This window comes from Zonotrichia leucophrys, chromosome 2, assembly GCF_028769735.1.
Source record: "Zonotrichia leucophrys gambelii isolate GWCS_2022_RI chromosome 2, RI_Zleu_2.0, whole genome shotgun sequence".
Taxonomy (NCBI): domain Eukaryota; kingdom Metazoa; phylum Chordata; class Aves; order Passeriformes; family Passerellidae; genus Zonotrichia; species Zonotrichia leucophrys.
Genome location: NC_088171.1, coordinates 18,875,081 through 18,888,541, shown reverse-complemented (window position 1 = coordinate 18,888,541; position 13,461 = coordinate 18,875,081). Strand labels below are relative to the sequence as shown.

Below are 13,461 nucleotides of genomic sequence, written 5' to 3'. Positions count from 1 at the left end.
AAGGCTGGGGAGTTCCTGCAGTATCTCCTATAAAAGCCTTGAGGGTTTCCATGGAGGTGATACAAGCCACCACTGAAGGGCTCATGCCAGACCCTGCTCTTCACTCCCCGGGCTCCTGGGCACACAGCACCCCACATATGACAGGTCCAAGACAAATTGCTGCCTGGTGAGCTCCCACCTGTTCCAGTGGAACCACCCCGTAGGAGGGGACACACAGATCTGACAAAGTGAGCTGAGGAAAACTCATTGGATGCCAATGCATATGAAATAAAACCACCACAATTTCCTTCAAGCGTTTTCTTCCATACGTGGTAATGCCAGGGGGCTTTATTAACAAAAGTTGTGTAAGCAGAGGTTTGAATTTGAACAGGTTTGTTTGTTTGTTTTTTCACTTTTTCACCTTGTTGCTGCCTGGCTGAGTGCTCAGTATCTGCCAGCACAGGCATTACATGATGCTCTGCTTGTCCTCACAGCCACCAGTCCAGGCAGAGCCTGAGCTGGGAAATGGCTGGAGCCTGAATAAATATTAGCAGGATACTCTGGGCTGAGATTGCTTCCCTCTTCCCTTCTGCTCTCACCTGCACATGTGCTGCTGCTGCTGCCTCAGCACTGAGCCACACTGCAGGAGGAGCTGAGGAGCTTCTCCCCATTCACGTGTGTCTAATGGGACACTGTGCTTTGGATTAGTGACCCTGCCCTGGATGCAGCTTGTGTACATGCTGGACACAGGTGACATTTTTACAATAAAGCTGCTGAATTACAACTCAGGGAGAATTTACTTAGAAATTTACATAATGTAGCTAGGGGAGATTTTTAAATGCTTCCTCTTGTGCATAAGGGAGAAAAAAAAAATAGGAGGAAAATTAAGTAACAGTTTAATTGGCTTTCAGAACAGTCTATAGGGAGAAAGGCAGGCCGGATGTCTGCCTAGCTACACGGCTTGGTGTGTGCTGTAACCATGGGAGGCAACATTACAGGCATGACAGGACAATGATTTGGTTTTTCAGCACTGAAGATCTGAAAAATGAATTACCTCCAGCTGGGGGGTTGTTTTCCACTTGAGGAAGACCTGTCATGCTGCTTTGGATGACTGCAGGTCAGGCTTCTGTTGGAGGGGAAAATGGAGGATTTTCTCCTGGTCTGCCATGCACCTCCTCAAATATGGATCACAGCTGTTGGGATGAACGGGATCTGCCTCTTCCACCACCCCCCTCATTTTAACCAATGTGTGGCTTGTAATGAACTGGGTAACTGAGAGGATGATGAGGCTTGGGCTGATGAGCCTGATGCCTTGTGCTCCTTCTGCTCCCACTGCCCCACAGACCCCTACTTCCCTGATCCAGAATCTGGGGAAAATGGTACAGCAGCAGAACTGTGTTGGTTCAGTTCCCACTGCCTCAAAACGGCTGCATTTTGGGATGGTACCAGTAAAAGAGACCTGCAAGAAAGACGCTGACATTTCATTTTTTATTTAATCTTGTCTTTAGAAAAAGCACCAGTTAAATCAATGTCAATTACATGAAAACATGCAAGTTTCAGGAGTAACTACTTTCTCTCAGCCTCCTTCATTTCTCAGATAATTCAGGGAGAACTCTATTGATTACCTGTCCTCCTCAGGAGCAAACACCATCTGAGTGAGATTAAGACCAGGAAAGTGAGGGAAATGCCTCTTTTCTGCAGAACTGGAGACAGAGGCTGGGAGTGACACCGTCACCTGCTACCACTTTCTAGCCCCAAGCCACTTGCCAGAACTGGGGACGTGTCAGACTGGGCCTCTCCTCACCAAAGGCTCCCTAGCCTGCTCCACCTCCCTCCTGAACCATGGCTAAATGACTGATATGCCGTAGGGGTAAGTTAGAAAGTGCATGGAAAGATCACAGGATCATCACTTGCCAAAATGGCTGAACATGGAAAAATGCTGTCCCTCTGCCTATAGCATGGATGCTGCCTTCTGCCAGCACCAAAGTGGGGTGGCAAGGCCCTCTCCTCCGTGCCAGCAGCACTGCTCTAACAGTCTGAGGCACATTCCTGAGGACTCTCAGGCATCACACCTCCAGGGTTTTTATCCAGGTACTCTGCCTTCACTCCACCGTGTGTTATTGCACAGGACAAAGCCACAAATCAGCCGTGTGCCCTGCTCCCTCCTGCAGCACGGGGGAGCCTCGCTGACATCCGTGCTGCGCTGCAGTGCTCTGTGGATCCCAGCAGAGGCAGTGATTGCAGCCGTGGTACTGAGCAGATGCTGTCTTGGATGTCCTCAGCTGCCATGGAACTCACTGTCTTAGGCATAAGGATGGTTCAATAGAAACGTGTATATACAGGACTGATTACACAGGACTATTTCTTTGCTTTGATTTTAGAATTAGGCTAGAAGAACTGGATTAAAATTAAATTTATTATTAGCTTTGTTTATTATTAACATTATTATTAGCTTTGTTGTCCAATGTAATCAAAACACTTCCTTCCCCATTCTTCTGAAATTATGAACTAATTCCAAATCAGAAATTAATTTATTGGAAGAGAAGCAGACAGTAGCATTAAGGCTTAATCTAGAAAACTAACTTGTGTTTAGATCTACCTTTAAAGGACAGGCTGCCAAACTAACACACGTGTCCGATTACAGGTATATTTATAGGCCAAGCCAAGGCAACTGTGACTGCAAATCACTGCAGGAAAGCAGGAAAGCCTCAGATGGCACAAAGCAGGAAAGCCTCAGCACAGCTCCTTCGCCATTCCTTGATCAACAGCGCTGAGAGCAGTGCCTATAACATACATTCAGGGCAGCAAGAGCGCTTTTGCATGCAAGTACCAGACTGTTCTCCTTAAAAACAACCTAGAATAGCTGCAAGCAAATGTCTCAACAGGATTTTGTTGTGTTTACGGCCGCAGAGAGAGTTCGTTTTTAAACTGCTCTTGGTAAGAAGTGATTGAAATCTTTACCTGCGAATGCTGCATCGGCATTTAAGCGGGTGCTTTACTCATTGCTTTTATGAGGTCTGATTCTTTAGGTGGAACGCAGGGATTACACACGGCCGGAATCTTTCCCGGTGCCGCCTCGCCGCTATGGCGGCCCGTCCGCTCGGGAGGATGCTCGGAGGGATGCTCGGAGGGATGCTCGGAGGGATGCTCGGGAGGATGCTCAGGGGGATGCCCGGGGGGATGCTCAGGAGCCGCCGCCCGCTCCTCCCGCTGCGCTCCCCGCTGCCGAGCGCCGCCCGCGCTGCGCACAGAGACAGAGGTACTGCATGGGGAAAGGAAAGGAGCCCCTGCTCGCCGGCTCCTGGCCGCTTAGGGAGGGCTGCGTTAGCATGCTGTAGGTTTTTGTCTTGAACTGGCTGGCTAAGCTCTAGGTTTTTTGGTTAAACTATCGTTTTCAAATTAATTTCCCCCTACCCTCTCCCCTGCCCCCAGTCTCACCTCTACCTTGCAAGGGATGAATTCAGGTTCGTTCCTCAGGAGCTGATTGTTTATCAAGGATCCTGTGCTGATGGGGGACAGGCTGGGAAGCAGTTCCCCACCTCAGACTTTTTGATTCGGAGAGTATTAAACTATTTTACTCCCTGTTTTTCAGCCAGTCTATTAATTCTTTGCCAATCCCATACCACCACAAGTGTTCTTGGTGTGTACAGACCCACAGGACATGTTGCTGGAGGTTTGCACCATGATGGGCGACTTCTGGTCTGCTGTTGTGTGTCCCTCACTTAACTGTGGCCCCATTTCTCCTGGGCTGTAGGTGTTGCTGCCTTCCAGTCCATCTTAGCACCACTTTTCACTGGGAGATGCCAGTGTTCCACAGCCCACAGATGAACATTACTTCTGGTTTCTGAGGGTTTCCAAGAGGTTTGCCAAACCTTTTAGTGCTATCCAGGGATGAAGGAGGAGCACTGGCAGACCAGGGGTTATCCTGAGCCAGGGCAGAGGGCTGTGCTGGGAGAGTGGGTGGTACCTGGGCTCAGAGGTGCCCATTTCCTTTACAAGCATTCCCAAGTGGTTTGCTGGAGCTTCTCTCTGAATGTAGCACTCCAAATGGAAAGCAGATGCCAAGTCCTGCACGTGCCCCTGCCTATGCCCCTGAACTGCCCTCTGTGCTTTGTCTGTACCCACAGAAACTTTTGGAGAACTGAGATGATGATGGAAAGCATCAATGGAATCTAAGCTATCTTACTAAATTATCTTTCTATATCTAATTGAAGACACAGATCCCCTCACTAAACAAGCTCAAGAAGCTGCTGCTACTGACTGGAAAAAGAAATTGACTCCGGAGCAATTCTATGTGACACAAGAAAAAGGAACAGAACCGGTGAGCAGAAATGCTGATGCTGCCCAAGAGTGAGCCACCTTCTCTGCCTGCTGGGCACAGAAAACCTGCCCTGGGGAGCTCTCACCACTCCCTTTCTTCACAGGACCTCCCCTGCCTTCCTGTGGATGAAAGTTAGACTCAACATACGGAACAGGGTGGATTTTGTTCTGACCCAGACTGTTTTGCAGATGAAAAACATTCTGCATTCTTTTCATATTTTATTGGATTTTTTTCTGGGATACTTTCCTGCCAGATTAACTGTTTGTGTGGTGAGAGTAGAGGCCTGTCCAGAGGGCAGGGAGATCCTCAGATATTTTTATCCTGTAGCCTCCTTTTTATGACCATATGTAGATTAGCCGTGGAAATCTTAAACATAGCACTCCCTTCAGGGGATGGCTTCTCCCTCAGGTGCCAGATCACCCACTCACATGTCCCCATGTTTCCTCCTCCTGGGAAGGAAGCCAGGTAGCATTGTGGGTGGAGTGCTGGCTGTCCCTAGCCCAGAGACAGGACTTTTGCACACATGGAGCACTTACCATGTGATCTGTGCCCAAATCCATATCTGTAAAATAGGGATCCCAGTACCAGACCATGCAGGAAGGAGGAGAATCTCTTTGTAAAGCCACTTTAAAGATGTGGCAGTCCATAGCAGAGCCCTGGCCTTTGGGATCCTGCACATCTCACCAGTTTCTTGGAGGTCACGACTCCATCCTTGGTACCTGGATGATTTATGCATCTGACTGGTCTCAAAGTTTGTGGGGGTAGGGGGTAGTCTTCACAACTAGCCCAAAGGCATCCTCCCCTTCATTTTTTCAGGCTGCTAATGTTTGTTCTTCAAAGCCCCCCTGCAAAGCCTTCTTTTTATGGTTTTTCTCCTGTTTTGAATCTGATTCCTACATGCTTCTTCCAGATGGTGAGCTTTTAAAGACCTACATTATTAACTTCTCTTTTTTCCTTCCTATTTGAAAAGCCATTCAGTGGGATCTATCTGAATAACACAGAATCAGGAATATACTGCTGTGTGTGCTGCAATGCCCCCCTCTTCAGGTAACAGCCTCTGGATTTCCCAACATCTTTAACATGTACTGATTGTGGCAGGAAGGGCAATGTCTTCTCATGGATGGTATGGAAAATGTTGGTCAGAAGAACAATCCCTCGGTGCCCAAGTGCTGTGTGTAAGTGTTCCAGGACGCCTGTGGTGGCACAGATCCATGGTATGCCCTTTCCTTGAGCTGATGAGGGTTGCCCATGGCCAGCACACAGCTTCAGGCTGCAGTCTACCTGTTTCTCCTGATGTACTTCCTTCTAGTTGATAATAATTCTCTGGTTAAAAGGTCCTTAAGCCACAAGCTGCTGCAAAATCTACATATTTATGCATGAGTATCGCTGTGTGTTTGCTCTGTTCTTGTGCTCCTCCATACTCATCTTCTGCCACTCATGCTGCTGGGCTGGAGACCTTGGTCTGCCTTTGTCTGCTGTTGTGTTGTTCCCATTGCTGGGTCCCTCACACTGAAGCTGAGACCTTCTCTTCACCCCCACCCCCTCCTTGTTCCCTAAATTAAATCCCACTATTCTTGCCTTTTTGGTTACATCTACTTTTTGAAGCCTGGCTGTAAATGATTGCACAGTTAACCTCTGTGCTCTTTACAACACTGTGTATTTTGCAACTTCATTATTGTCTAAGTAAAAGGAAATAGAGTGTCTTGGAGTAGGATGTGCAGAGAGTGCTCTGTTCTCTGTAACTGAACCAGGAAAGACAGTTTCTCTTATTTTTGGTCTAGAAAATAGTCCTTATTTATTCCCAACTGAGAATTTAATGAAATGTGGCTGATTTAAAGGATGAATCACAGATCAGAACTTCAAATGGGATGCTAAGGATCAAGAGATCTGGATAGTAAGAAAGGAGGGGAAAATATAATGAATGTATTGAAAATAAACCTAAACTAAGCAATTAAATGAAAATTGTGTACAATTAGTTTTCCTTTGGCTAAGTGCAGAAAATTGTTGTTATGCAAACCTGCATTTGCTTAAATGTTTAATTTTCCATAGAGGTTTGCTAATGAATACTTCTAAATAAATTAATTTCTGGTGTTGGCTCAGCATCACAAAATACTCTGAAGAGAAATATAAAACCTAAAAACCTCTGGAAAATTCAGATAAATTAGAGAAAATGTAAAGTACTAAGCTATGGAAGAGTTCCTTCCATTCCTTCAGGTTTTCCTTCAATTTTGGCCCTTTTTATATTAGACAATTGATACTGACAGGCCAACATGAGGAGAGACAAACACTGGAGGGAATTGCTTCTGTTGTTAAACTGGTAACAAAAAAGCAATATAACCAAACAGCCAGGCTGCCCTTTGCACTATCCAGCTCTCAGGGAATATAAGCACTTTCCTTTGCAGCACAAGATAGTGCTAAGCCTCACAGACAAAAAAGGCCAAACTTTCTGGAAGAAAAAAAATCTTGTAGGAAAAAAGGAAACTATTAAATGTGAAAAATCTCCTGAAAATTTATTTTCCATGGAGATGTTGTGCTGTGGAGAACACAAGCAATGAGGGGGAGAAGTGGTATTGGATAGGAGATTCATTCATCGTATTTATTTTTTCCTAGTTCATTAAAAATGTTCTTGTGAATTTTTGGTTTTTTGAAATGCATTAGATCAATAGCTGCAGGTAAGCATGAAGTATTTCTTCCTTTCTTTGAAACATGTGTGTATACATTTAAATCATAATTTAGTACCTTCTGCTACCAAATATACATTTGAAAGAGTTGGAAATACATGGAACAAACCCCTAACCTTTACAGACAGCAAATTGTGGTGCTTTAATGAAATCTCAAACCTTCATCAAACCATAAACCTACAGCTGAGATTCATACAGCAAAAAGCACTTTTTAGAATTATCTGGATTCCATCCAGGACAATTGAAACAGGGATCAAAGTAAATGACATGTGCTGGAGGAATGGTGTGTTGAGGTCTAATCTAATGCATATGTTTAGAGAAGGTCCATTTATCCATAAATTAAGTGGTGAAATACTTCAAAGGACAAATATGATCTTGAACAGCAATATTTTTGGGTACTAAAATGTTTCTATTAGGAAGTCTAAGTGACATTACTCTTAATAAAACCACACAGAGACCATTCCTGTTGAGAGCTAGTTTAACAGCTCAAAAGATTGTGCCTTTAGCAGTGGAAAACATCTACAATAAACTCAAGTATTGTGAGTGGCATGTAAGGGACAGAGTCACTCAGGGTCAGATGCAAAACCCACAGAGTGTTAAAGACCTTCCTTGGCTCTGTGGGATTTCAAAGAGGATCTTTGTATCTATGTGTGAATAAGCAGAAGGATTCCTGTGTCAAAAAATAAAAGAGTTTTGATAAAAAGAAGCAGAACAGATGTATGTCAGGGAAGCTCAGAAGTCATGTATGGATTTGTGTCCCCCAGGCCATTCCTGGGGACTCTGTGGCTTGTAGGGACAGTGTTCATGTGGGTTTGTGGCAGGGAAAGCAGGGAGCCTGCTTGAGCTGGAAACAAACAGGCCTGGAGCCCCGAGGACCCTGATGCACAAACACTGAATCTGCAAACTGCATTTGCTTCACAGCAGGCTGCTCCTGTTTCTCTCCAGCTTTATGGAGAGGAGGGAAGGAGAACATTTCTCATGGCTATCTGTGTGTTGATGTAAGCCACTAAGCAACAGCCCACACAAAAACTAGCCTTTGCTCATTCTGTGCTAGCAAATCCTCTTTTATTTCCACAGCTGCATTACTCAGCGACAGCCCTGTACAGATGATTATAAAAATGCTGACTCGTGCACTGCTCTTTGGCTTTTTGTCCCGTTTGTTTGCCTTATCTTTCTAAAAGGCACTGCAATTAAGATTTCCAGTTTTTTCTTTGCCGTGTGAACAATCCACCAAAATATACATGATGTGTATTACATACTTTGTTTTAAATTCTGTCGTAGCTAACCCTTCAATCCCCTTGATCGAGCTGCTAGTGGTGCCGATGACTCCATCCACCACTAGATGCCAGTAAGAGCATTGGGTTTGCAAAACTGGGAAAAAACCATGAGAAATCCTGAGGAAATGGTTGTGGTGAGTCTCCAGACCACTAATCTGAGAAGTATGTGAACCTATCTTAATTTCTTGTTCTAATTCATGCTAGGCCCCTCTTTGATGAGAGAAGGTTCATATTGCTGTCAAAACTTGCACAATTTTAAACAAAAGGGATTATCTCATTTCTGTACCAAATCCCTAAAATGTATTTTGATCATATTTGCCGACACACTCTGGGTTTTAATACACAGCTAAACAGGGCTGGTCACCCTGGATGTTAACAGGGGCACCCACAAGCTGACAGTCTGTTGTACTGTTTCTTATGGCTGCCATTATCTCTTGAGAAAAGTAGATCTTTGTGCTGTGAGGATTTGTCATTGGTTGATTGATGGTTTGAGCAAGGCTCTGTTTGATTTTCCAAACCAGCTTGATGGCTGACTGCAAGACAAAGCCTCCATCATCCTCAGGCACGAGCCTGGTCTGGTGGGCCAGCCCGGCCTTTGTCTACTCTTCATTTCTTCTTGCAAACTCTCTTCTCTGAGACTGCTGGATTGAGCCAGGCTTCAAACTGCAGCTCTGTAGGTGCAATTCAGCTAAACACTACAGCACAATGTTAGTATAGCACAGTTGTCAGGAAAAAACTCCTTTTCTAAACTTTATAAATAACAACCTGACATTGAAATAGAAACAGTGAGACAAAATCTCCTGTTGTGAGCTGATTGAGAATTCCCTTTGGAAGAGAGCTTCCAGCACAGTTTGATGCCAATGAGAAAACTTCTACTGGGCCAAATATCAATATTGGTACAACACAGGAATGAGGGAAGAAACCAATGTTCTTTAATAGAAGCAGACTCTTTTGTAACATCTCTGCTATTAACTAACAAGAAGATCTGGTTTCCACTACAGCTCAGAGAAGAAGTACAATTCTGGCACTGGATGGCCATCTTTTTCTGAGGCTTATGGTACTTGTGGCAGAGATGAAAGTAACACCAATATTGTGAGACGACCAGACAACTCCCTGGGGTTAAGAAGAACTGAAGTTGTCTGCAAACAGGTATGTTTATTTTGGAGATGATACACAAAGACACAAAACTTAGCAGATAAGTTTTCTTTGTGCCCATGAATCTACCTAAATGAATCTACATAAATACAACAGTGAAAATTACAGTATCACTGGAGCCATTCTTTCCAAGTCTGAGCTGAAGAGATGTATGTGACTGGGGAAAGCAATTGTGTATGTATAGCCAAAGGCTGGAGCTCACAGAGAAAATGTACTCAAGGTGTGCTGCAAGGTGCGACAAGAGATGGTAGAAGAGACTCTGAGATAGTGTCCATGCATTTGGCCCATCACAGGGACAGTTCTTCCTCATTCAGCCTTACTAAATATTTGCTGTAGATTTTCTTAAAATATTCAGATTGAGACACTAGCCCTTGAAACCATTTGCAGCCATTGCTATTTGTCCTGCAGGGTGGTAGCTGTGCTCTGCATCTCCACAGATATTTTCTGTGGAGTCTCTTGTTTCACAAAAGGTACCCTTCTATTTTTTCTAGCTATTTTGACTCCCTCAGTCATTTTCCCTCCTCTTAGTCATCTCTTTTCTAGACTAGAAAGTTCCAGCTCCTTCAGCTGTTCCTTTTTATGCAGTGCTTTTTAGTGTGCTCACCATTCTGTTGGTCTGTTCTGCATCCTTCCCAATTGAACATTTTCCTTCTTGTAGTAGAGTGCAAGGTTGGACACAGCTGGGCCCAGCCTGCAGCAGGGGTTAGAGGCTGTTTAGGTGTGTTGGAAATGATGTTCCTGTCCTTACACCTTTACCTTTCCACAGACCATATTACACAGACACCGATTTATTTTGCAACCTGCTGTAGTACTCAGGTTCTTTTTCTAAGCAACTGCCACCTTTAACCATTTCTTCCCAAGCCTGAATATTTCTTTTTACTTATGTTAAAGTATAAAAGCATGCAATCGAATTTAATGAATTGCATCTTGGATTTGGGGTTTTTTTTATGTCTCTGTGTGTCTGTTTTTGTAAACTGTTAAGATTGTTAATACTTCCTTCAGTGTGCTTGCAGCAGGCTTAGGTACCTCTGCAAATATAACCAGAATTTGCTGCAGCCCTTTATCTTGGAAGTGTTCACATTTGCAGCCATATGCAGCAAGCACCTTCAAGAACCCCAGGTGAAGACATTCCAATTTTATAATGTCACTGATAGCTATACCGTGTCTAATATTTTCATGTCAGTAATTTGAGAGGGGAATCCTCAGTTGATCTGTGAGAATGACCTACAGTGATTTATTAACTTGAAATTCTCATGACATATTGAGATGTTTAGATCCTCTCATTTATTTCCTATACTTTCTGGCAATAATACCTTTTGAATGTCTCTTCTGGGATCTGCTTGTTTGGGGGCAGATATTTGCCCACTGACAAGATGTGACTCCTTGTCACTCCCCAGGACTCTCCCACTCACTCAACTCCACAGTGATTTAATCATGGAAGTTTCTTAATTCAGGATAGCACATAATAATAATAATAGTAATAATAGTAGTAATAATGTTGGTGCATAATTCCAATGATAATAATGCAATGACAATGGTTTCTGATCACCAGCAGCGCTGCCCAGGGCTCAGTGCTGGCACAGCTCTGTTCAATGGCTCTATCAATGATCCACATGAGGGGATCCAGAGCACCCTCAGGCCCTGCAGACACACTGGGCTGGCTGGGAGTGTTGAGCTGCTGGAGGGCAGCAAGGCTCTGCAGGGGGATCTGCACAGGCTGCACTGCTGGGGAGAGCCCAGAGCTCTGAGGCCCAACACGGCCAAGGGCCTGGGCCCGCTCCTGCCCCTGGCTCACAACAACCCCTGCAGCTCCAGCCTGGGCAGAGTGGCTGCAAAGATGCCTGGAGGGAAAGGTGCTGGGGGTGCTGCTCAACAGCAGCTGAACATGAGCCACAGAGTGCCCAGGTGGCCACGAGGCCAATGGCATCCTGGCCTGGCTCAGCAATGGAGCGGCAGCAGGGCCAGGGCAGAGATCATCCATACTCTGTACTTGGCACTGGTGAGGCCACACCTTGAGTTCTGTGTCCAGCTTTGGGTCCCTCAGTTCAGGAAGGACATTGAGGTGCTGGGGAGAGGCCAGGGAAGGGCAATGGAGCTGGGAGGGTCTGGAGCACAACTTTGATGAGGAGAAGCTGAGGGAGCTGAGGCTGCTTAGCCTGGAGAAAAAGAGGCTCAGGGGTGACCTCATCACTCTCTACAACTGCCTGGAAGGAGGGTGCAGCCAGGTGAGGGTTGGGCTCTTCTCCCAGGCAGTGGAGACAGGACAAGAGGACATGGCCTCAGGCTGTACCAGGGAGCTTCAGGCTGGACATCAGCAGGAATTTCTTCGTGAAAATTGTTAAGCATTGGAATGGACTGCTGAGGGAGGTGGTGGAGTCACCAGGCCTGAAGGTGTTCAGGAAACCACTGGACATGGCAATGAGTGCCATGGTGGCGATCAGTCAAAGATGGGCTCTGTGAATGAGATGTCTTTCCCAACCTAAATGATTCTGTCATTTTGCAGCAATACAATAATAAAATGGTAATGATTTCTGTTGCAGTGTGATGCCCATCTAGGCCATGTGTTTGATGATGGACCCGCACCTTCTGGGCAGAGGTTCTGTATCAACAGCATTTCATTGAACTTCAAACCAGGCTCTGGTCAGTGACAAGTGGCTCTCTCTGGCTTCCAGAACACTCTTTCTCTGCTCCTACAGCATGCTTGTGGAAAACTCTCATGCTTTTAATATATAACTCAAATTTTAGTATTTATGCTGTAGTAGCTTTGTTTTCCAATTTTTATCATTGTTGATAAAATGCATATTTTTGTTTAACTCTTTGGCAGTCTGTCTTTTCATAGTTAGTGTGGTGTGTTGATCTGCTTATTGTATTTTTTTAATTAAAAAAAACATCTGTGCAATAGTTCACATTTGCAGCTATCATCATTAGTTGTATTGAGGCTGTGAAATGAGGTGCTCTCCTGAACCTGACTGCCTGTTCTGTGCAGTAGTTGTGGCACTCAGGAACATAGATGGACATGGCTGACCATGGTAAACTTATACTTCTCCAAAATCATCATATCCTTCTCAAGGGAAGCAAAAATAACATGAATCTTCAAATAAGGTCTGAGGGGTTTTTTTTCCTGTGATGTGAGAGACCCTTAGCTGAGCCAAGTGACTTTTCAGTGAACCCATAAAAGCAAAGTCCTGAAGGAGGACCTAATTAAAACTATTTCAGGCAATGGAACCAGTGGAGAAATGAAGTCTTTCTTCTTTTAAATCAATTATTTTGATTCTGTATCCAATAGCAGAGTTGAAAGAGGGTTTGCTCCAGAAAATTCTCTTACAGAAATTAGATGATAATAATGTAATGATGTGTGTAACATTTGCAGACTTCTGTTATCACTTATGTACTTCAGAATCCAAAAATAAAAATCAATATGGAATTTACTGTATTTGGGGGAAATAGATCATCATTAAAAAACCAGGCTTGGTAAAGTGTTGCTTTTGATGCCTTGTCTGTTCTTCCTTGTACAAGTTTGTAAATACTTCTGCATTCGCCCAAGCATTGTCATTATGGTTTGCCCTAAAAACAAAATAAATCCTATGTCTGTTAAATTGAGCTTTCCTTTCTTCAGAATTTTTTCCAGGGAAAATAATCTCTGACTCAGAACATCAGCTTCACTAAACTGGCTGGGTTTAAATGCTTCCCTGCTGAGAGTTACTAGGCAACATCTCATTTGGCTTTACCTATAACAGCCTGTTTCCACTCTCCCCACTTTGGTTGCCTAGTGATAAAAAGGGTGTGTTCATTTACTAGTGTAGTCTTAAAGCTGTTTAATGTCTTCAGAAAATGGACCTCTACTGCACTGAATTTATTTCTGCTCCTTCCATCTTAGAGCTTTGTGGTTTTTCATTCTCCTCTGCTTTCTACAGGGGAACTCTACAATTCCCTGACATCATAACTCTACAAATCCAAAAACATCATAGAAGCAATGATCACTACAGCCAACCTAAACCAGAATGGCACAAAGCCCACCAGAGGTGTGGGGCAGCGTGAGTGAAGCCAA

General features: G+C 44.4%; 1 protein-coding gene and 1 long non-coding RNA gene across 2 annotated transcripts in view; one reads left to right on the top strand and one right to left on the bottom strand.

Moving 5' to 3' along the window:
* The window catches only part of LOC135443663 (uncharacterized), a 42,462-nt gene extending 39,385 nt beyond the window's left edge, over positions 1-3,077 (bottom strand). The window contains exon 1 of the long non-coding RNA XR_010439091.1: positions 2,941-3,077. This is a non-coding gene — a long non-coding RNA (uncharacterized LOC135443663). The remainder of the gene's footprint in view (positions 1-2,940) is intronic.
* Positions 2,965-12,998, top strand: MSRB2 (methionine sulfoxide reductase B2). Its single transcript, XM_064704123.1, has 5 exons — positions 2,965-3,238; positions 4,194-4,300; positions 5,271-5,347; positions 9,260-9,407; positions 11,954-12,998. Exons 1-5 carry the CDS (start codon positions 3,064-3,066, stop codon positions 12,059-12,061), a joined length of 615 nt encoding a protein of 204 aa, XP_064560193.1. The 5' UTR covers positions 2,965-3,063; the 3' UTR covers positions 12,062-12,998.
* Positions 12,999-13,461: the final 463 nt, after the last annotated feature.